General features: G+C 42.4%; 1 protein-coding gene across 2 annotated transcripts in view; it reads right to left on the bottom strand.

The window, feature by feature from the left end:
* Window positions 1-2,449: 2,449 nt before the first annotated feature.
* pnpla6 (patatin-like phospholipase domain containing 6) overlaps window positions 2,450-22,612 on the bottom strand; it is a 33,465-nt gene continuing 13,302 nt past the window's right edge. The window contains exons 16-36 of one of the 2 annotated variants that reach the window (XM_070828536.1): window positions 21,835-21,912; window positions 21,400-21,605; window positions 21,068-21,199; window positions 20,690-20,813; window positions 20,239-20,352; window positions 20,087-20,162; window positions 19,819-19,968; window positions 19,601-19,664; window positions 19,176-19,344; window positions 18,863-19,045; window positions 18,459-18,577; window positions 18,058-18,214; window positions 17,698-17,814; window positions 17,468-17,537; window positions 14,503-14,619; window positions 9,883-10,031; window positions 9,570-9,722; window positions 5,547-5,663; window positions 5,331-5,418; window positions 4,925-5,070; window positions 2,450-4,406 (exon numbers count right to left, since the gene is read on the bottom strand). In XM_070828536.1, coding sequence (XP_070684637.1) covers window positions 4,332-4,406; window positions 4,925-5,070; window positions 5,331-5,418; window positions 5,547-5,663; window positions 9,570-9,722; window positions 9,883-10,031; window positions 14,503-14,619; window positions 17,468-17,537; window positions 17,698-17,814; window positions 18,058-18,214; window positions 18,459-18,577; window positions 18,863-19,045; window positions 19,176-19,344; window positions 19,601-19,664; window positions 19,819-19,968; window positions 20,087-20,162; window positions 20,239-20,352; window positions 20,690-20,813; window positions 21,068-21,199; window positions 21,400-21,605; window positions 21,835-21,912 — 2,604 coding nt within the window. In that variant the 3' untranslated portion in view covers window positions 2,450-4,331. Of the gene's footprint in view, window positions 4,407-4,924; window positions 5,071-5,330; window positions 5,419-5,546; window positions 5,664-9,569; window positions 9,723-9,882; window positions 10,032-11,888; window positions 12,006-14,502; window positions 14,620-17,467; window positions 17,538-17,697; window positions 17,815-18,057; window positions 18,215-18,458; window positions 18,578-18,862; window positions 19,046-19,175; window positions 19,345-19,600; window positions 19,665-19,818; window positions 19,969-20,086; window positions 20,163-20,238; window positions 20,353-20,689; window positions 20,814-21,067; window positions 21,200-21,399; window positions 21,606-21,834; window positions 21,913-22,612 lie in introns of both variants that reach the window. The other variant, XM_070828535.1, reaches the window with a different exon arrangement.

Genomic DNA, 22,612 nt, shown 5'->3' with positions numbered 1-22,612 from the left:
TCATCAGAAAGCCCTTTTCAGTGGAGAACTGAAACACTTCTCTGTTTTTCTTTTCTCACTTCTGAGCCATAAGACTCCATTCACAGAAACAGTAGTCTTATCTTGGAGAACACAGGCGGTCACTGTGCTACCGCTGCCTTGATCAATAAACTAACACTTAAGTTTGGATCTGAACTAACCATTTTAAACACCAAAGTCACACAATAACACAAACAAACTAACCACTCAAGGTAGTGGTAGACCAGCAACCCCTGTGCCCCGCAAGGAAAAATAACTGTTTTTGTTTTGAACTGTTTGAAATGGCTCCATCGGTGTTACGAAGAGTGTGCAGTCAGAGCCAATCAGTAGCACTCCAGTGACTGAAGAGGCTCAACTGCCTCAAATGCTCAGCAGTGAATGTACCCTGGGTCTTGAACGTCCTCTCTGGCTCAGCAACGGGGGTTATGGTAAATAGATATACCAGGCCCTGAAGCAAAGTAGACAAAGTAGAATAAGTGGTTGCCGGTAGTGACTACTCACACTTATTATTTACCTGAAGGCCACCGTAGTTTCTCCTAAGCGAGGGTTGAACTAGTTGCAACATGCAACCTCACTAAATGTCCCACTAAATGCCACGAAATCCTACACACTGGTCCTTTAAGAGGAGTGAGGAGTAATAATGAATATCACTATATATAATATTACATAAATAATGACCATCAAGTCCTTCCATCAAGCACCAGTGGACACTGGGCCTAAACCTCACCAATAAAGGAGCACATGTGAAGCAAAAACTATTACAATCAGCGAGGGGTTGTTGTGCATTGGCCCAAGCCTTGGAGGGCCAGATGTGCTTGCTTCAAAACTTTTGCTGACACAAATAGAAAGAAAGTCCGGAAACCACTGAAGCTTTGTTTATACTCGTGTGAGACACAGGGGCCTGGGCAACTCATCATGTTGTTGGTTGCAGTATTCTGTGAAACACCACGAGTTAAACAAACAGAACATTGTGTGATGAAGCAAGAAGTCAACAAGTGTGGACTACAGGAACAACATAAACTAAACAAAGCTACGCACACAGCCTTACAGCTCCCAGCTCCTTAATGCTGAGGATGCATCGATCTGTTTATAGCAATTAAAAAGACAAAAGTAGCACAAGAGACGTCACACTTGTCACATATAGGACAGTATAGCCATTGTGTGATATCTCTGAATGTCCACATTTTGTTTTCATGAGCTGCTGCAGCACATCCACCGCCATTATGAGCTGAACTAGTGGTGTGCCCCAATCAGTTAGCTTATTTATGGACTCTAGTTGTAGCTGAAGTAGGCTACAGTGTATTATTCATGGTTAACCCATAGACTGTATGTAAGAAGTGGACGTAGCTTCCAGATGTAAGAAGTGAAGCCACTGTGGAAAAACCTGCCTTCTGTCTAATGAGCAGCAGGGTTAGAGTTAGAGGGTCAGAGGGCTAACGCTCCTCTGGCTCGAAAAAGAAGTCTATATGAAAATGACTCTATGTCTCACTTGATTTATTATCTCAGTGAACTGCAATTGCAAGTTTGAAGTCTTCTTCAATACAGCGTGATGTTCATTTAGTAAATCATGGTCCCCAGAGTATGCCTAAGCATAACCAATCAGAGGTGGGGAAAAATCTCCCCACTCAATTCTGGCTCTAAAATGAAGATGGCAATATTGAAAATGCTCAACTCAAGGCATCAAAACAGCAGACCACAAACCAATGGGTGACGTCACAGTGGCTACGTCCACTTCTTTTGTCCCGACTATGGGATTATCCAGTAAAGTGGGATTCCTGTGAGGGCAACTCAAAGCTGTTCTGTCTGTTCTGTCTATGTAACAGCTGTTTTCTGACTATTTTTAGCAGTGTTTCACAAACAGCTCCAGCAATCTAAGAAATTCATCATAATTCAAACTAATTTATTCAAATTAAGATAAACATGTACTGTGACAAATTTTTAGAGTTGGGGCTTCTTATCATGTCAGTTAAGATTAGTGATTACATTTTTTTTTAAGGATCTGTTACCAAAATGCAGTTATTTCCAAACAGGAACTAATATGTCACCATAAACATTAGAATAATATGAAAGATTTTTCTCTCATATTAACTACTTTTTCTACTTGTATCTAATGTGGCTTGTGAATTTGAACTTGCGGTTTCACAGTGGGAAGAATTTCAGCACAGTCCTCAGGTTTCAAAATTAAATGAGCCAACGTGTTGTGAGTTTCTGTACTTCACAAATATGGTGTTTGGTGTTTGAGGACCAACCTGTGTAAACAGTGTCCTGTCAGAAGTTTCCAGGTAAAGATAATGTCCTCATTATCAGACATAACTTTAGGGTTGTGTTCAGCAGCTAGACATAAGCAGGTTTTGGTGAACATAAAAATGGTGGAGCTGACAACATAAGGAACACAAAAGGTATAAGAAAATAACATAAATACCACATGACATGATGCATATTCTATTTATTTTCCAATATGCGTATTAAATTATCATCTGTGTTTATTCTTTAGACTCCCCTTGACATTTCAAGGTGGATAATAATTGTTAAACCAAACATCTTCTGAGCAAGGAATACTTCAAAATATTTCAGTGCAAAACAGATAAAGCCAAGTTAATTAAAATAAGACACCCCCCAACCCTAATTTAAAAAAAAAATCATTCTTAAAAAGCCAGTAGTTAAGACATATAAATAAAACAGAATGGATTTAAGAGAAGAAATCCATTTTTTTTTTTAGGTGCAGCTTCCCTTGTTTTGCAGCAAAGCATCCACTTACAAATTTCCACCTCATATACATATATGAATATCAACATTGTGTATATTATAATATAATCTTGTTACAGTTTCTACAAGAGGTCCACATTAATTAAAGTGTTAATAGTTACATGAGGTGAATTTCTGCCCATTTGAAGTCGAGGATTACTCAGGGTTTCTGCGTATTTATCTTATGACTAACTACAACAGCAATTTGTTGGCTAGTTTTACAGATTTCCATTATTGTAAAGTCTCTGATAGACTGTCATGCATACCCTATTGGCCATTATACGCAGGAACCTTGAGTGCTGTGTGTGTCCTTGTGCGAGCAGGGGCAGGAACACACTGGTTTGTTGTGTAGCATCAGTTAAATGATCGCTCTCTTCTCCACGGTCACTGTTCACCATGAGTGGATCGAACACGGGTTGAAAAGGCATCGTCTTTATCTCAAACAGAAGAGCCGAAACACGCGGACACGATGTCATCCACTCACTGAAATCACCTCATTCATCCCCCATTTTCATTACGCAATTTCTTCGTCCTCTGTTTTACAGACCTACAGTGCGTCAAACTCACCCTACCCTACTGTGGGTGAATATTAGATAAGTTAAATTAAAATAACATGTTACTGACTGGTCCATGTCCTCTTGTCCGCACACTTTTTACTTCATTTTCTTAAACCGACATTTCAAAACGTTCTACACCGTTCATTTACACGTCTTTAATTGAATCTACGCTTGCTCTGCTTCCTAACAGTCGTCCACCACATTCAACATACAGTCTGCTTTGGTGTCTACGTGAACATCTATTCCCACTACAGCTTCCCCTACCTGACTCTCTGCTTGACATTTTATTAACGCATCTAACTTGTACTAACTACACCTCTACTGCATGTATTACTTTTCTTTTCAATGTCCTGCTACTATTTCAACAAATCACAGCTTTGCACGTCTGTACCAAACAGTCATCCCAACACACAGGCAACATATGCACACTCATCTCAACAACAGCACACAAGAAACGAATGGACCGCGTGATGTGTCAAAATGACATTGATTGAGTGCAATGAAGAGACTTATGAGACACACAGGCAGGACATGTCGGAGGGGTTGTTCTGGGCATTTGATAACTGATAACCACGAGGGTGAATTGGAAGTTTAAAGTGTCCCTGTGTTGTTGCTCTGGTTACTGGGGGAGACCCGGATTTGGCAGGTTTGGGCGTTGGCAGGCAGGGGTTCTGGCAATGGGTCAGTCTGGTGTGACGATGTTGACATAAACCTCCAGGCGGGGTAGACTGTTCTTATTTGAGACTGCACCTATTCATTTTTTGACGGTGGGGTCAAATGTGCACAAATGCAGCCGGTGTGAGAGCGACGAGGAAGCCACTTGATGCAAAGAAAGTTCAACATTTTAAAGGATGAGCAGTGATTTCATCCAAGAAACATCCAGGAAAACACAAACAGTATTCCAGAGTTTCAGAAGTTGCAGGAGCCGAGTGTGGCCTCCAAGTCTCTTGACAATTTATGGACCCGTAATTTGGCCCTTTTAAAGTCCATCTATTCCTCCGTGGCCCTCTGTCAGCAGTCAGAGACTTCAGAGGTGTTGGAGTCACTGGCGAGTTTCCTGCGTTGCCTCACAGTTTTCTCCTCATCCTACAGAGCAGAAGAGAGAGTGTTGTTTCCACATACAGCTGAATCCTAAAGGCTGCTTAAAGGAACTCTCTGTACCCTCAAATGCCAAAATGTCCTCACTGCACACAAGACATTAAACAGTTTTGAACAATTTTACATTTGTAGCCCTGCAATAAAAAGACGACAACATTTCAAATTCATTCTACACAGACATGAAGACATAAAAGAAGCACTTGGAACTCAATATCAAGCATGCGTTTTTTCATTTTTGTGTATCGGTATTTTTTTACTGATCTAATACCAGTGCTCTCTTTTTCCTCAATTTAAAATCTGTAAACTTCACTGCATGATTGGACCTCATTGGAATTTTTTTTAAGTAAGGAAACAAGAGGTCAAACACTGCAGCGGCACTAACAACACGTGCGTGGCCCATCCTGACAGAATGAATGTAACCGATGAGAGAATCAATGATAATTAATAGGATATTGTGTGTAATATGGCTCAGTCACGTCCAGTTCTCTGTTTTTCTGTGTGCTTACACTCTGAAAGACTCCATTCTGGCCCCACTCTCCAGGGGAATGGTCCTCGGGGTCCTCTGCCTCTTCTTCCTCTTCCTCCCCCTCCTCCTCTCTCACCGTGTCCATCCCGTCTTCCTCGTATTCTGTCAGACAGTCCGACTCCTCCGCTGAATGGAGAGATTTAGAGGAGCTATTAAAGAGAGAATGTATTGTGTGGCTGACCCATAAATTATCAGAGCCATCTCCTACTGTACTTCAATAAAACAGACCAGGTGAAAGCTGTTATTACACCGAATAAATCTGACATGATCTTGAAGAGGAACTGTGCATCTGGAGGAACAGTTGCTCATGCTAGCTGCGTAAAAAACGATTTTAACCACTACAAAATTATTTCTGGATAATGATGAACTGGCAGGTGATCCTCCACCTTCTGCAGCTACGTAGCTTTGGACTGGCTCTATCCTGGATACGATCTCTGCAAGGTCTGTGAAGTCAGCTCCTGGAAACGTGCAGGACTAAGAGACAAGACAGCATTATTATACACTGATGTAATAACTTAAGTGTGTATGTATGTAGTTATACATCAACCATATTACATATTGCTTATGGTGAGTGTGAATGTGTGTGTGTGTGGTCCTCTCACGTCAGTTCTCTTGCTGTCGTTGTAGTCGGCTGAGCGATGATCCTTCAGCATGTTCTCGATAATGTCCCCTCGGGCCCAGCCAGTAAACACCAACTTGCCGTGCTGGAAGCCAACATCCTGGAATAGTTCAAACAGAAATGCAAGATTATTGGTCATGGCGAATCACGCAAAGAGGACTGACAGCTGCGAACATGTATTTCAGATAGTGGGCTGCTGGGTTTGACTGAAAATATTTGGGACCATGGCTAAAGCTTGTACCTAAAGTTGAAGGTGAAGGTGGAGTTTACGCATATTCCCTGCTGGTGGCTCATACTGTTCTCTCTAACAGGCATTCATACCACAAACAGCATTACGTTTAAAAATGCTAGTCTGGTTTTGAGGCTCGAGTAATATATCCATGAGTTTGAAGGCCAAACAGACACCAAAACATTGCAGCAGTTTATGATAACATGATGATATCATATTAATACTCATATTCCCTGAGATTCTGGACGTGGAGGTGGAGTTGCAGCAATCTTTAACTCTAGTTTAATAGTCCAACCTAGATCCAAACTTAATTATAACTCCTTTGAAAGTCTTACTCTTAGTTTTTCACACCCAACCTGGAAAACACTAAAACCAGTCTATGTTGTCACAGTGTACCGCCCTCCTGGCCCGTACTCTGAATTCTTAACTGAGTTTTCAGAGTTTTTAATCAGACTTAGTCCTTAGTGTGGACAAAGTGATTATAGTAGGTGATTTTAATATTCATGTGGATAATGAAAATGACAGTCTCAGCACTGCTTTTGTCTCACTTTTGGACTCAATTGGCTTCTCCCAGGGTGTAAATGAACCAGCTGACTGTTTTAACCACACTCTTGACCTTGTTTTGGCTTATGGTGTTGAAACTGAACAGTTAAGAGTCTTTCCACATAACTCTATTTTATCAGACCATTACCTGATAACATTTGATTTCTTGCTACAGGACTATGCTCTATATGACAGAGAGGTCCTCACTAGATCCTTATCTGATAGTGCTATTGCCAAATTTAAGGAGGTGATTCCTTCAGTATTTCAGCCAGTGTGTCCCTGTGCTACGGATGACCGCTATGCTAATCTTAGCCCCTCCCAAATTGATTATCTGGTCGATGGTGCTGCAGGTTCACTGCGAATGACACTAGACTCTATTGCCCCTCTAAAAAAGAAGAGAATTAAAAAAAAGAGACAAGCTCCCTGGTATAACTCCCAGACACGCGAGCTTAAGCAACACTCACGAAGGCTAGAAAGGACATGGCGGGCCACCAAATTGGAAGACTCCTGTTTAATCTGGCAAGATAGTCTTAAAACCTATAAAAAGGCCCTCTGTAATGCCAGAGCCACCTACTACTCCTCATTAATAGAAGAAAATAAAAGCAACCCTAGATTCCTTTTTAGCACAATAGCCAGGCTGACAAGGAGCCAGACCTCTATTGATCCTTGTGCTCCCTTAGAGCTCAGCAGTAACGACTTCATGAGCTTCTTTAATGATAAAATTCTAACTATTAGAGACAAAATTCAGCACCTTCTGCCCTCAACAGGGTCTGATTCAACTTCAAACCTAGGAACCATAGAAACAGCTGTTAGACCTGTGTATTTGGACTGTTTTTCTCCAATTGATCTTTCTGAATTGACCTCAATAATCTCCTCATCTAGACCGTCAACATGTCTCCTAGACCCCATTCCTACTGGACTACTTAAGGAGGTCCTGCCCCTAATTAAAACATCCTTACTGGATATGACAAATCAGTCTTTACTAACAGGCTATGTACCACAGTCCTTTAAAGTAGCAGTAATTAAACCTCTCCTGAAAAAGCCTACTCTTGATTCAGGTGTGTTAGCTAACTATAGACCTATATCCAACCTTCCCTTCCTCTCCAAGATCCTGGAGAAAGTTGTAGCTAATCAGCTGTGTAATTTTCTAAACTCTAATAGTCTATTTGAGGATTTTCAGTCAGGTTTTAGAGCGAACCACAGCACAGAGACAGCACTGGTGAAGGTTACAAACGACGTCCTTATGGCATCAGACAGAGGACTTCTCTCTGTCCTGGTCCTGTTAGACCTGAGTGCTGCTTTCGACACCACTGACCATCACATCCTGTTACAGAGACTGGGACAGCTCATTGGTATAAAAGGAACTGCATTAAGCTGGTTTAAGTCCTATTTATTAGATCGATTTCAGTTTGTACACGTTAACAATGAATCCTCTGTCCACACTAAGGTTAGACATGGAGTTCCACAAGGTTCAGTGCTTGGACCAATACTCTTAATCTTATATATGCTTCCTCTGGGTAATGTTATCAGGAAGCACTCCATTAATTTCCACTGTTATGCAGATGACACAATTATATTTATCAATAAAGCCAGATGAACCCAATCAGTTGGCTAAACTTCAAATCTGCCTTAAGGACATAAAGTCCTGGATGAGCAGCAACTTTCTGCTGCTAAATTCAGATAAAACTGAAGTTATTCTGCTTGGCCCCAGACACCTCAGAGACATCTTTTCTACTACCATAACTGCTCTGGGCGGCATTAATCTGGCCTCCAGCTCCACTGTGAGGAATCTGGGAGTCTTATTTGATCAGGATTTGTCCTTTAACTCCCACATTAAACAGATTTCTAGAACTGCCTTTTTCCATCTACATAATATTGCCAAAATCAGGCCCATCATATCCACTGATGATGCAGAAAAATTGGTCCATGCATTTGTCACTTCTAGGTTGGACTATTGTAACTCATTATTATCAGGCTGCCCCAATAAGTCCTTAAAGACTCTCCAGCTGGTCCAGAACGCTGCTGCTCCTGTTCTGACGAGAACTAAAAGAAGAGACCACATTTCTCCTGTACTCTCCTGGCTCTTAAGGGTCAGGCCCCATCATATCTTAAAGAGCTCATAGTACCGTACTACCCCACTAGAGCACTGCGCTCCCAGAATGCAGGTCTACTGGTGGTTCCCAAAGTCTCCAAAAGTAGTGCAGGAGGCAGAGCCTTCAGCTATCAGGCTCCTCTCCTGTGGAACCCCCTTCCAGTCTGGGTTCGGGGGGCAGACACCCTCTCTACATTTAAGAGTAGACTAAAAACCTTCCTTTTTGACAAGACATATAGTTAAGGGCTGGATCAGGCCTTAGACCAGCCTCTAGTTATGCTGCTATAGGCTCAGACTGCCGGGGGACTCCTATGGTGCACTGAGCTCCTCTCTATTCTCTATCCTCCTCTTCCTCTCCATCAATATGTCTCATGTCAGCCAAATGTCTGCCACTAACTTGCTATCTTCCCCGGAGCCTTTCTGTGCTTTCTCATCTCTCAGGTTCCTGTGGATCCTGGTCCTGGTCCTGCTGATGTGGTTCTCTGGTTCATGAATCACTGCTGCGGATCGTCGGCCACTCGTCATGTTTTTCAATAATATCAAACTGCTAATCTTTTAGTCACACTCCTATTGTTAGTGCTATAGTCACTGCCAGTACGTTGGTTGCTGTTTGTGTTGTCTCTCTCCCTCTCTGTCTCTCTGTCTCTCTCTCTCTCTCTCTCTCTCTGTCCAACCTCCACCCAACACGGACCCCTACAGAAGCCGCCCACATTGAGCCTTGGTCTGTTCGAGGTTTCTTCCCGTTAAAGGGGAGTTCTTCCTGCCACTGTTGCTCAATATAATATCTGATGCTTGCTCATGTGGGAATTCTTGAATCCTTAATGTTGAATTCCTGAATCGTTGGGTCTCTCTCTAATTAAAGAGTTTGGTCTAGACCTGCTCTTCATGTAAAGCGTCTTGAGATAACGCTGTTGTGAATTGGCGCTATATAAATAAAGATTGATTGATTGATTGATTGATGATAAGACATTAGACAGTTTACTACAACTCTGACAGGTTTTCATGATGGTAAATTATTTTAGTATGAAACTGTGCTCTCATTTGCTTGTTGTATTTAAATCAAGGTATCACAAATAACTTGTAATGTTTGCAGGTGTGGGACATTCCAAAATAAGTAAAGACAAGGCCAGGAAGTAACTCACGTAGATCTCGTCAAACTTGCCGAAGTCCATGGTCTTGAAGCGGTCTATGGGTGGTCTGATGTACTCGCAGTAGGCACTCTTCTTCACCACCTCTAACTGCCGCACACAGGACACGTAGGCCAACCGAGACTGGATCTCCGCCATGTCCGGCACCTATGGAAGAGGCTGGTGTGAGAATGCTACCAGAATTCACCTAAAGTAATATGTAGCAATCTGGACTGGAGGCATTAAGGACTCACATTAGTATTCAATGTTTTAAGATGCTGAGTAGCAAATAGTTAGCAGAGCCTTGTGTTGCCAACCCATACTGTACCTTTACTTTCTCTGCCCAGGGGTTGATCCGTTTCCACAGCAACCACCAGCCAGATAGGCTGTCACCATAGTTACAGAGGTCAGTCTCATCCTGGCTACCCACATCGATGGCAATGACTGTTCTGGCACCCATGTTCCGCGCAATATCCGCTGTGGGTCGTATAACGTGTACACCAGCATTCACACACGAGCACCCAGACATACGAACACAGCACGAAAAAATCCAGCAGCAGAGATGGTAAGAGAGTAAATCCTGTGTTATTAAGCTTGTTTCAGGATAATATCAATTTCTTCAAACCTTTATTTTAGGAGCCACCACAGACTTACACCACAAAAACTTGTCAGACACACTCCAGAGCATTTATGGCCAATTAGAGACAGAAAACACTGCAATTGAAGAGTAAGGAACAAGTGTCTTTTCCTGGCCAACGAGCGCAGGGGCTGAGGTCAAGACCTCTTTCTTTTACTTGTTAGTGTTTAAAAGAGCGTTGGGGCAGTGAACATTTTTGTGGTATGAGCCTATTCAGAGACAGAAACAAGACGACATCCCACAAGCCCAAAGCACTGATCCAGTCTGCCAAGAACAATTATAAATGCCGCTGGTTGTGCACACACTCTTCAGGAAGAAGGCAGAGATACAAAAGTCAGGAATAAAGGATGCTGATTTTACAAGGCTCCCTTTAATTGGATCAAACTTTGGGCCCGGAAAGCAGCATATTTCACAAACCTCAAGACTGAGTATCGCTTGGGAGATAATTAGACGTGATTCCCATACCAAGCAGAGAATTACAGTAGCCAGTCAGTCCAGCTTTGTGAAATATGACTGTTTCACCACTACAGGGTACACTCTCTATCATACAGACAGACTCAGGGGAGTTTTCATCTGCGTACCATAATGAAAGCTAAAAACATTTGATGTTTAACTTTTGTAAACATTACAGGAATGTGTACATTTCGTCTAGTGCAAATGCTTTCAGGAAACGAGGATATATTTAATGGTCTGCAGACAAAAAGCAGCTCCTCCACTCTTTCTCAACAGACTCCATTCATTTTTCCACCAGTGGAGATGGAAGCAAAGACTGATTTTAAAATGACGCTTCAGTATAATGAGCAAAAAACGCAGGGCTGGGCGATATGGTTGAACTCGTTATCACACTATTAAGAAGGATATTTGTTCTTTTTTTCTTAGAGATGTAAAACAGAAACTTCAATATATTCTGTTAGTTTCAAATCACACTTTGCTAGGATTTCAGTCATTAGTCTGGACTACAGTTTGATGCTGCTGAAAGTCAATATAACATTGAATTATTGCCCAGCCCTGCAGAAAGTGCTCATTTTGACATGAGGGGAACCAGACTTTAATCTCAAAGCAGACCGGTGTCTTATGATCATTTAAAAAATGCAAAGTCACACTATGGTTTTAATGTCAAGGACCTTTTCAGATTTTGACGCTATGGTAATCCCTCCCCCGTTTTTACTTCCTCACCATTCAGACACCAGGCTGCTTGACAGACAAATACCACATTCCCCCTCTTCAATGTGGTATTTCTTGGTTTAAGTGAAACCATATCATTATATGCACTTGAATCCACTTTCAAAACAACTCTAAAATGCTGACTTTTTCCCATCTAGTAATACAGAATATTTCAGGGTCTGATAGAGATTGTTTCCTCACTGAGCTAACTCACGTCTTGTTTTTTGTTTTCTATGTGAATGATTAAGTCACAATTGGTCTTATTTGATGGTATGATCTAGCTCAATACTCAGATGGGGAAAACTCAGCACACTCCTCCACCACCCCCTGACTTTCCTCCAGCAGCGTTAAGACAAGCCCGTGTCTGTATACTTACCCAGCCTACAAACAATTTGATAAAAACCCCTCATTATAATCATCCCTGTCCCTCACGCCACCTCTTCCCTCTTCTGGGGGAGGGGAGTTTGGTGGACATTGAGGGTTGTCTGTTGGTGGGGAGTGGGATGGGGGGGGGGTATACCACCTCTACTTGCCTGGCAGGTTGTTGATGTAGCCACCGTCCATTAGCAAGTTGCCATCTTTGGGGTCGCAGAGAGGCGGCAGATACCCCGAGAGGGTCATGCTCGCTCGCACATAGCGCCACAGAGAGCCTGACACACCAGGGAGGGAAGGAGGGAGGAGGGAGGAGGGGGATAACATCTCAATAACGTTTGCTATACGTTTCAGGTTAGTGTCGACACAGACCGCAGTCCGAACACCAGAGGAAGGTCGGACAGAGCCGATCCCTGCAAAGGCGAGGACTGTGGTTCTGCCCACCTTTAGACTCTGCTGTACACCACTGCAAACCTCATTACCTTGCACAGAGACCCTGTTTGACTTGTGCGTAAGGTAAAAAAGGAAATGGCAACCATCACAGAGCATCAAGGCTGTTTGGATCCCCAAACTCTGTCACCACAATAGCGCTTTGTAGCATGTGATTGTATGAATTTGCGCCTTTCCAATGCTCCTTCAAAATCCACGGACACTGTGTGTTTGAGATGAAACCAAGCCTGACAATCGGAGGAGAAGAAGTAGAAAATATTGTAATGGGCCTACTTTAATTGTCTACATGTCAGAGAAGGAGTAGCAGCGGATGTTGTGACAATGTTTGGAGATCCTTCACCGTGAACATGGCAGGGAAGCACCCAGCCTGCCCAGTCTTGCAGTCCAGCACAGTGCCAGCAGGGGGCAGGAGCAGGCCGGGTGCTGCATGGGTTGGAAGGATAAAGAGCACCGCAGAGAAAAGCGAGGGGTGCAACTGTGCATATAGTGTATGTGAGTGCTGAGGCAGAATTATTTTAATGTAATTTGAAGGACTGCTACCACCTACAGCTTTCCTTTTGTTCACTCTAGATTTATGGTAACTTAAGGGCTTTATTCAGTTTGCACAGTAGCTATAATAGACAACAGCAGGATCCAGAACACATATTCCTGAATAATGGAAAAACAAAAAAAGGTAATACATGCCATCAATATATATTCATGAGAAATATATGGATTGGCTCACGGTGTCTAACTGGCATGCACACAGAAGCAAGCAAAGCCAGGGGAGAGGACAGGTGCTGTGTGGGAGAGACCGAACATGTTCCTGGAGATAGACGTGATTGAAATGAAACAGAAGTAATGTCACATGGACCTCCTCATAGGAAACAAGCTGCAGCTCAGTCCACAGGACAGACACGTTTAGGCACGCCGAAACGCACGGTGATCCACAACAACAGACAGATGCAATGTTGACATGGCACAGCCCTTCACTATCTCCGGTAAGGCAGAAGTGCCGCCTTCAACGCTATCAGCTTTCCTTTAATCAAAACACTATACTGGTCTCTATACCTGATCTTAATCCAGCTAAATCCAAACCAATCAAGTATGGCTTACATGGGCAATGCTGAGCTACCTGCAAGTTAGTAACTGTATTTTTGTAAAAATATATAAAACCAGCAAGTACAGTGAGTCATGGAGACATCAGTGTTTACATAGACAGATGTGGATATAAAGTAGAAGGGAAACTTTCAGCAAAAACAGTGGAAACTTCTTATAGTGATCAGATGTGCCTGGGTCAAACTGATCACTAAAAACAGATGATTGTTATAACTATCTATCTATTATCTATCTATCTTTTTCTTTATTTTTCATGCAGATTACTATCTAATTGAGATGTGTTTTTTTTTTTAACATAAATATAGAGCAACGAAACGAACAGCTTGTTTTGTCTTGTAATTATTAAGTTATGCATTACGTGTCCGGAAAGCATCATGGGTGGCTTCAACCACAGGTGACTTCCCCTCACCGTGTGCATTCGCCTTCTGTCTCCATCACTAGCAGCCATGACTGTATTTTCATTGTCTGTGTAGGCTACAAATGGCAGTTTCGAGGACACTACGTTTTTCCTTTTTTGTCCACATTTTTATGCGCACATGACGCCAGCCTCAAGTAGCTAGACGTGTTACTATGTTACCGTCATGGGAGTAAACTAAAAAACTGGAATTACCATGGTTTTCATATTTTTTTCCCATGTCATGTGTGTAAAAACCCAAAATGAACACTGTAGGGGTACTACTTGACAACTAGAAGCAAATGTTTTGAACAGCATTTGTATAGGAGTGATTTTGTCCAAAGCTTTTTGATCCATATGAGTGGCTGATGACTGGTGTAATCATGATCAGTATAAGTAGTTTCCAGTGTATATGGGGCCAGAAAAAGCCAGACGATCGTGCATCTCTCTATGACTCATAGATGTCCAGACATGCATGGGTAAAAGCTCACATCTAATAAGAAAGTACCGATCAGCAATTATATTCAGAGGTGGCGCCAAGCCTGCTGGAGAAAGTGTGTTTTTTATGTGAAACAAAAGCCAATTGGAGGAATGATATGTACTATTGGCCGTTTTCTCTAAAAGATGAGGCAATGATGGGATCAACCCTGAGACATATAGTAGATTTAATCTTTCCTTCCAAACCATGGACTCCCAATGTCCACCTGGTCCGGGTGGGGTTAGTTACGAGTGAGAGGGAGAGGACAAGAAAGAGGAAGAGGGTAACTGAGTGGTTGGTTGTCGTCTTAGGGATGGGGGAGGAGGTTTTGGTGAGCGGCTGTTTAAAATCTGACCTGGGACATTGTTAACATAGCAACCATCCACAAGCAAGTGGCCATCCTTGGGGTCGCACAGGGGAGGTAAATAGGGGGTGTAGGAGGCGCTGGCTCTAACATAGCGCCAGACGCAACCTGTCAGGAAATGGAGATGGAGAAGGAGGAACACATCAAATGTGGGTCGGACTCCACGTCACAGATGGAAAAAGAGAGAGAGAAGGACGGAGAGAGTCCAGAGAGAGAAGAATGCTGAAAGAGGGAGAGAAAAAGATAGAGAGAGAAAGAAATGCCCACGAGATAGAGAAGAAGAGTGCAAGAAGTTGCCAGGAGCAAGACAGAGGAAGGGGAATACAATGTCAACAAAATTATTTACTCATGCCTACAGCTTCTAACTAATGCAGCATATTCTGGTATGAGGCCAGTGTCAAATAAAAGCATCTCTGGGCCAAAAAACTGATACCATTTGAAGGTTGATCAAGGAAGCCTAATATACTCTTTGTTTCGTTCAGAATGATGACAAGATACCAAAATATCAACACAAAATAGTTTCCAGACTGTGCTAGAAACAACACATATGATTAAAAGCAGTCTGTGACATAAAGGACAACAAATATAACAGCAGAATGACACCAGATGAATGTAAACTAGCTTTTCAACCTAAAAACAGTGATGCAATGTTCGTTTGATGTGTTCATTAAGCATATTAAAAAAAGAATTAGTGTTGTTAGATGACTGTCGGTCTGATAAGCAGGGTGGGAGGAAGTGGTGGGAGGCAGAGACAGAAAGAGAGAGAGAGAAAGAGATAGAAAAGGCTGTTAGAAAGGCAGAAAGAGGCAGAAAGAGAAAGAGATAGAGCCCATTCTTTTAAGAAGCGCTGTTGGGAGTTAAATCAAATTCTCCGAACTGCAAAACGACGTAAAAAAAACCAACTGGTTTTGCAGAAAAGATTTGAGATTTACGTTTTGTTTCAGATCTCAGTCTTGGTGGTTCTTCTCAGTGGACAAAACCAAAGGATGTAGATCAAACCCATGACCACCAGTCGTATACGTTACACTCATCAAAATGGTGTACAGTTGGCTGAAGCCAAAGTGACATGTTCAGAATGGCACCATGCTAGCAATGTTATGTTGGACAAAAGGACACTACAAAAACTACAAAAAGCACAGAATGGAGGTAAAGGAGTGAGAGAAGCAACATGGGATGTCATTAGGGAGCAACGAGGGAGAGGCAGGGTGGTGTGTTCTGGATCCTACATGTTGGCGTGGACATGGGAGGGGAATACACAAGTTATTTTAGTCTATGGTTTAACCTATAGATGGGCAGCTCTGTAATGTCTCTCTATGTGCAGAAAGACCTGACGCAAGGGACATATATACATGTAAGACATAATCTGAGAATTTTAGACACCAATGTGATGGACAAGGAAACAATGAAAATGCTACAAGCTTTATCGATTTAGCACATGAAAAGGAGGAAGTTATGGAGGAGGAAGAAGAGGAGCTTAATAGAGAACGAAAAGAAAATCAAGGTACAGAAACAGTCGGAAAGATGGCAAGATTGGAAGAAAGAAAGAAAGAACGAAAGAAAGAGGCTACTGTGGTCAAGTAACAGAGGCAGATGGTGGGAACAATGAGACAGGGAGAGGAGAAGGCTTTGCTCCAGCAGTTAGTTCAAAGACATGCCAAGATGCAAACATAAGCATTCAGCGTTTCCCTGCAGGACATATGTCTGCAAACCCCTCAAATCCAGTAATCAGCCTGAATTATTTCAAAACACTGTGTTTACAATGACACTAGCAATGTCTTAAATTGATGCATAATACTGTGAATTACAAGGCAGCATTACACCGAGTAAAAACTAAAAACTTACACTGAATACAAAAAATGGCACACTGGATTTGCAGGGAGGTCCTTTCAGGCTACATCTACTCCAGCTAGTGTTAGTGATGTTGCATTTTTTCCGCAAGTCAAACAGAACACGTTTGCCTTTATATCAGCGAATACAGACAGAAGCACAGAAACATCCACACACTGTTTTCTTTTGTACATACTTGGTGAGATCTCCTCTGAAGCCCTAACAGTGTGGTCCATACTCCAAACCAGATTGAAACTGGCATATTTGTGGAGGCAAAGTCGTGGGTTTGCCATTAAAATGAGGTAATGCATTCAGCTTTGATGGTTGCAATGTATGCAGACTGGTCACTTTTTGTCACCACTTAACATACTAACATACTTGTGCTTGCAATTCAGCCGTAGCCTAATGGCTACATTAGGACTGTATATATTAAATTCTATCACTAGTTTTACCACACTTACTTTTTGTTGCAAGGAACTTGCAGCTGGAGTCAAAGTAACCACGCTGGCATTTGCTCAAACACACCACCTTCAATGTAGTTTGGAGTATACCTGCCTTAAATCATAAATCTCTGGGCATGCAGTGCAGTCGCTCTAGATTGTGCTAAATGCCCGTTCAATTTGTGGGTTTTGTCCCAAGTTGTGGCTACTAATAAAATATTTATAGACTTGTTGTATGAACAAATAAAATGTGCCTGAAGTCACTTGTGAAATCATGCCATTATACTAACATAGGTAATAGTTTGAGTTACTGTGCCATTTTACTTTACTGGCTGACTGCTACAAGCTTCACTCTCTGATTAATTACTTTTGAATGCCAATGCCAATTTCATACATTAGTAGTTCTCTGTCATTAAGAGCAGTATTATTGACTGAGTTGTGTTATATGTTGAGAAAGCAATTACTCATTACCATGCCCTTTATGTCTATGAATGTGCGTGCGTTTGCATTTACGTGTGATCATCTACAAATATCAAATAATGTACTGTGACTAGGAAGTGCTGTTAGAGTACTGCAACAAAAGTACAATATTTAGCTTGTCTAAAGCCTTAAAAAAACATTTAGCCAATCATAACAGTAATATGATAGTCAGGGTGGCGGCCGTTGCAGTCATTTGAGCTGTCGCTTACCATCCTGGTGAACACGCATGGCTGAGGCCGTGATGTCAGTGGTGACATTGAAGTACGGTAGCCACAGGTCCTGGGGACACGGAAAGTATTTCAGTGCCATAAACCTTATTGATATTTTTTCCAGTGACTGATTTAAAAACATGACCCTCTTGTGTTCTGGCAGACCTTAATGCAGTGGCCAATAAATTCTCTGTGAACTTGAAAAATGATATTGTACTGCAATCCCTCACCTCAGCTTGCTTGTCCTGGAACACTTTATAGATGCTGGTGTTGAAGGCAGAACCAGAGAACATGGAGGTGATGGGATAGGTCAGGTCCAGGACTGTTTTAAATACTGAGTTCATTGCCTGTTCAACAACAGAAACAAAGAGAAATCCATTGTTAATAACCTATTAACAATGGATCTATTAACCTAACCTGTTTTTGGTTTCCCATCAGTTACTAGGTATTCTCCCCTTAAAAAATTGACAGAAGTTGAATTGACGGCTGGAGGATAAATTAAACCTTTTTCACTTTAAGAGCACAGATAAAAATGTCATCTTAAACAAATGAACATGACAGAAAAATTGATATATAGATGTGAGCAGTACCTTGGACCACTCTCTGGCTCTCTGTTTGGTTCTGACAGCGCTCCTCTCCTCAGCATACAGAGCACCAATGAATGAGCCGATTGACGTCCCGCCAACTATGTCGATAGGAATCCCCGCTTCCTCCATAGCTTTGATGACACCCACATGAGAGCAGCCTCTGCATGAGGGAAACGCCACTCAGTGTTAAAAGTGACTTGATATGTTCCTTTGGTATGAAAAAGAACATTTTCATCATCAAAATTTAGTTTTAGCCAAAAAGTACAAATCATTGACATTTCAAAATAGAGGGAATGCAATAGTTGATAAGACAGTTATTTTTTGAGATTTCAAAAGGGACATGCTCTCTCCACACGTTTATACTGATAGCTGTGGCTCAGCCCTCTCTGCACAGCCCTGCTCACCTGGCTCCACCTCCTCCCAGCACCAGGGCGATGCTGTTTCCAGTCAGGACTCGGGCCAGCCGAGAGAAATCACTGTGCCTGTCTGCCGTTTTCTCAAACACCTTCTCATATACATCCCTCTGCATCAACATAGAAAATACACTTGAAATCCAGTTTGAGTATCAACTTCCCATTAACATTTAGCTACACATTACCAGTGACCCTGCACAGATTTCATGCTGAAGCACCATTGATTTACCAGACCATTATTTTATGACAGAGTTCTTAGTTTACAGTTAAAAAAGCTAATCAATTTCACTGTTCATACCATAATACAGTATATACTGTATGTAGTATAACTAAGAATATTTCATAAAAGCTGCAACAACAAACAGCTGCAAATGGCAGCAAAGTTTGCTTCGTACTAGCTTGCTGGGGCTGCGTCTGGAGAACACTCTGCGGGGACACTTGAGGTGCAGATGCCCAGAGCACCAGCTACGCATGTTGAGCCACTCGACTGTCCTGGAGGGGCCCGGCCCATCCTCTTTGTGCAGAAGGACCAGCTGCTTCAGAGCCCGAACTGCTGTGTTCTCCAGCATCTGCTCCAACTGGATGGGAATGGAGGAGGAGAGAAATGAGAGTTAGAAATGAGAGAGGGTGAATGTACTTACAGTATTTGTATTTGAAAGCTTTGTTTATTTCTCCCCTTTTCTCTCCTAAACACACACACACACATACCTCTCCCAGGGCTGGTTCCTGGTCCCCAAGGCCAACGATGAGGATGCAGTCAGCCTGGCGGATGCAGCGCTGAGTCCACGGGGTCATGCTGTTATCAGTCTGGTACAGGACAATCCTATTGATGTCCTCCTGCTGGGCCAGCCAGCCGGAGAGACGGTACTCATGGATACTGATGGATACAGGAGAGAAGCAGGGATGAGGATATGGAATAGCTTTTTAATTCACCAAAACAGTGGTTGAGAGGAGTGAAAAGTGATGGGGGTTAATGTAACAGAAGATTACAAATATGTTACAAAGATAGAAACTAATACAGACAAGCTTAAATGGGCCAAGAAGATCTTGAAAAGAGGTTGCAGTTGGAAGGCTTTTGTGATGATGCTTGATGAGAGTAAGAACTGAGTTGTTTTTCTGATCGTCAGACTGACCTGTCCAAAGCAGAAGCACCCAGTCGCTCTCTGATGATGTCACTGGTTAAAAGCAGAGTGGGCCCTGCAAGTGAACAGAGTAAAATGTGTTCATACAAAAAAAAAAAACAGTTAAGAATGTATATTCCAGTCGTGGTACTATAACTACTACGTAATGCAGTCCTTAATACTTTTGACAAAAAATGGCTGTTATGGACAAAATGAATTATTGGGGCTACCGATGGCACTGAGGGCATGGCTGAGCTCCAGGTTGAAAGCGTTGATCGGCACCTCATCACATACAGGCAGGACAGCCACAGTGGAGAGGTTGCTGGCGGGGTTGGTGACATCAGCAGTGGTTGCCATAGTGGGTAAACTCAGGGCTGAACCTGGAGGAGATTACAGGGTGTAAATGGAAGATACTGTACATTAAATGCATCAGGCTGGACTAACAAAGACATAAGGAGGGAGTATGTGCACATAAAATGCTCCTCATCATCACCTCACCTGAGAACGGCCCGCGACCCTGCTGCAGGTTCCCCAGAATCTTCTGGCCTAACAAGTGGATCAACCTCGTCACCACCTGAACAGACATCGAGTCATCAGTAACATTTCAGCTGCACATACAAGCACAACCAGACCAAGACAAAGTCTCTGACCTGGGGGTATCGTCTTTTGATGTTGTTGAGCGTTCCCTCAGGCAGTTTGACCAGCTCTGTGTCTCTCACAGCGTGGACGGTGGTAGCTCTTGGCTGTCTGGTCAAGGCCTCCACCTGGAGTATAAGATAAGCCAATGTGACGTAATCATAGGAAGACAGCTATAATAATAATAATGATGATGAGTAACTGCACTCAAACTCGAAATGGCGCCAAAATATTTGAACCTATTCAATTCAAGTACAGAAAAGACATCTCATTTGGTGAAATCCACACGTACATGCATTATTAGCAATGTGAAACAAAAACTGCAATAGCAACTCATCAAGACATGAGCATAAAAGCCATTTTTAAGTAATTTTCGGCCTCCATATTTCAAGAAGACAGCTGAGGTTTCTTTAACACAGAGGCAGGATGAGACTGCAACGGAGAAGAAAAGAGGCTTGTTCTCACCACTCCGATGAGATCTCCTCTGCCGTACTCCCCAACAAGTTCTTTCTTGCCATTTGCCTTGCGGATGACTGAGCGCAGACGTCCATTCAGAACAATGTAGGTGCAGTCTGACTGGTCGTCCTGTCTGTGGGTGTGAAGACGAAAAAAACAAACATTAAAAAAACTGGAAAAACTTACAGACTTTCAGCAGTGTTCAATGAACAACTCAAGCAACAACAATTGAAATAGTTCAATGCAACTAATATAACAGATGGTTTCTCTAAATTCAACAGATTGTATTTTTTTCCAATAAACCTGATTCGCAATGGGGGTTGGATAATTTTGAGTGTAACTGTAGATGTCTCTCTGTTTATCCAAGAAAAAGCTGAAGGGGAATACCGGTAGAGGGCTCTGCCAGCCTCCACAGCCATCCAGTCGATAGCAAAGTCCATCTGCCTGACAAAAGGGGACATTCGGATAGCCACCGTGTGAGCCACACTCAGCACCACGCTGGGCTGCTCCCTCATGATCCTGCAGGGGGCAGCATACAGCACAGACACAGACTTGAGCAACACTGCCTACACAGTATTCGTGCTGTTTGCAAGCAGATGTTTTACAGCAAAGGTACACAGTTTTGTGTGTTTTGGGACATGCGATGTGACTCTTTTCCTATTAATGTGAGCGCATAAATAATATTAAACTCAGTTGTTCATTCTCATTGAGCGACTCACTCGTAGAAATCTGACTTTGAGATCTTGAGGTAAGTACAGTCTCGGACGGCCTTGATGGTGAAGATGAGGGGCTCTCCGGTGAGCACAGCGAGCTGACCCACCATCTCCCCTTGGTGGGTCACAAACAAGCAGACGGCCTCCTGCTTGTTAATCATGCGCTGATAGACGTGCAGACAACCAGACAGGACAAAGTGCAGACTCACGTCCTGGCAGAGTGAAAAGAGGAAGAGACAGAGAAAACAGAAACAGGGGAGGATACAAATAACTTACTTAACTTGTCCATTTTAACTTAATTATTTGACAGATTTATTTTTGTGTTGCAGTGATCCATTTAACTACTATATTTGATTACTGTACACAATTTCTATAGCTACAGGAGGACATGTCAGTCCATTATAAGGTTTCAAAGGATCCAGCATGTCCTGTGTTGAGTACCTGGTCTCCCTGTTTGGCTAAGACGGCTCCAGCTTTTGCATGGTGCAGAGTGACTCTCCCATTTAGCAAGGATGGGTCCTGGATTTAAGATTAAAGGCGGAAAAAACATCAAAAAGCAAGTCAAGCAGTGATGAAGGAGTGAGTCAAAGTGGAGTACAGGGAAATGATTCTACTTTGTTCACCTTTGGATCAAAAGTAAACTGCTGCTAATTCTGTAACGTTTCTTTGTCATACTATACTACACACTATCCTGTTATGCCAACATGATGTTTTGAAATCTTACGTGCAGAGAGGCACACGGAGAGGGTTTACCACATACTGCATCAAATACATGACACAATTTCCTACCAAACGTGGTCTTCGGCTGTAATCTACATCAGAATTTGATTAGTATAAAGGGAAGCACAGAGGTGTTGTGCTTTTAGTTTTATTAGCAACTCTGGATTTTCTAATTTATCAAAACAAATTACAAAGTTATAGTTACTAGTATCCACTTCAGCTGAAGCCTGGTTTGACATTATATTTTAGAAAATAATCAAAAAACTAAATATGACTGTATGGAGACACATATTTGAACACTAATTGACACATCATAGAAAACATCTGGTACTGTCGTCACAGCCAACAACAAGGTGAGGAATCAAGGTTAAATGTTAATGACTAGAAACGTTGCCTAAAATTATCTTGCTGTATCTTGCTGCACCAAAGAAATACAGAGATAGAAACCTTGTGGGTTTGACTACAATGCTAAATGCACACTTCAGGTTGTGTAAAATAG

The sequence above is a fragment of the Pempheris klunzingeri genome, chromosome 3 (genome assembly GCF_042242105.1).
Source record: "Pempheris klunzingeri isolate RE-2024b chromosome 3, fPemKlu1.hap1, whole genome shotgun sequence".
Lineage (NCBI taxonomy): Eukaryota > Metazoa > Chordata > Actinopteri > Acropomatiformes > Pempheridae > Pempheris > Pempheris klunzingeri.
The sequence above is the reverse complement of the archived record's forward strand: the minus strand, read 5'-3'. Positions and strand labels throughout refer to the sequence as shown.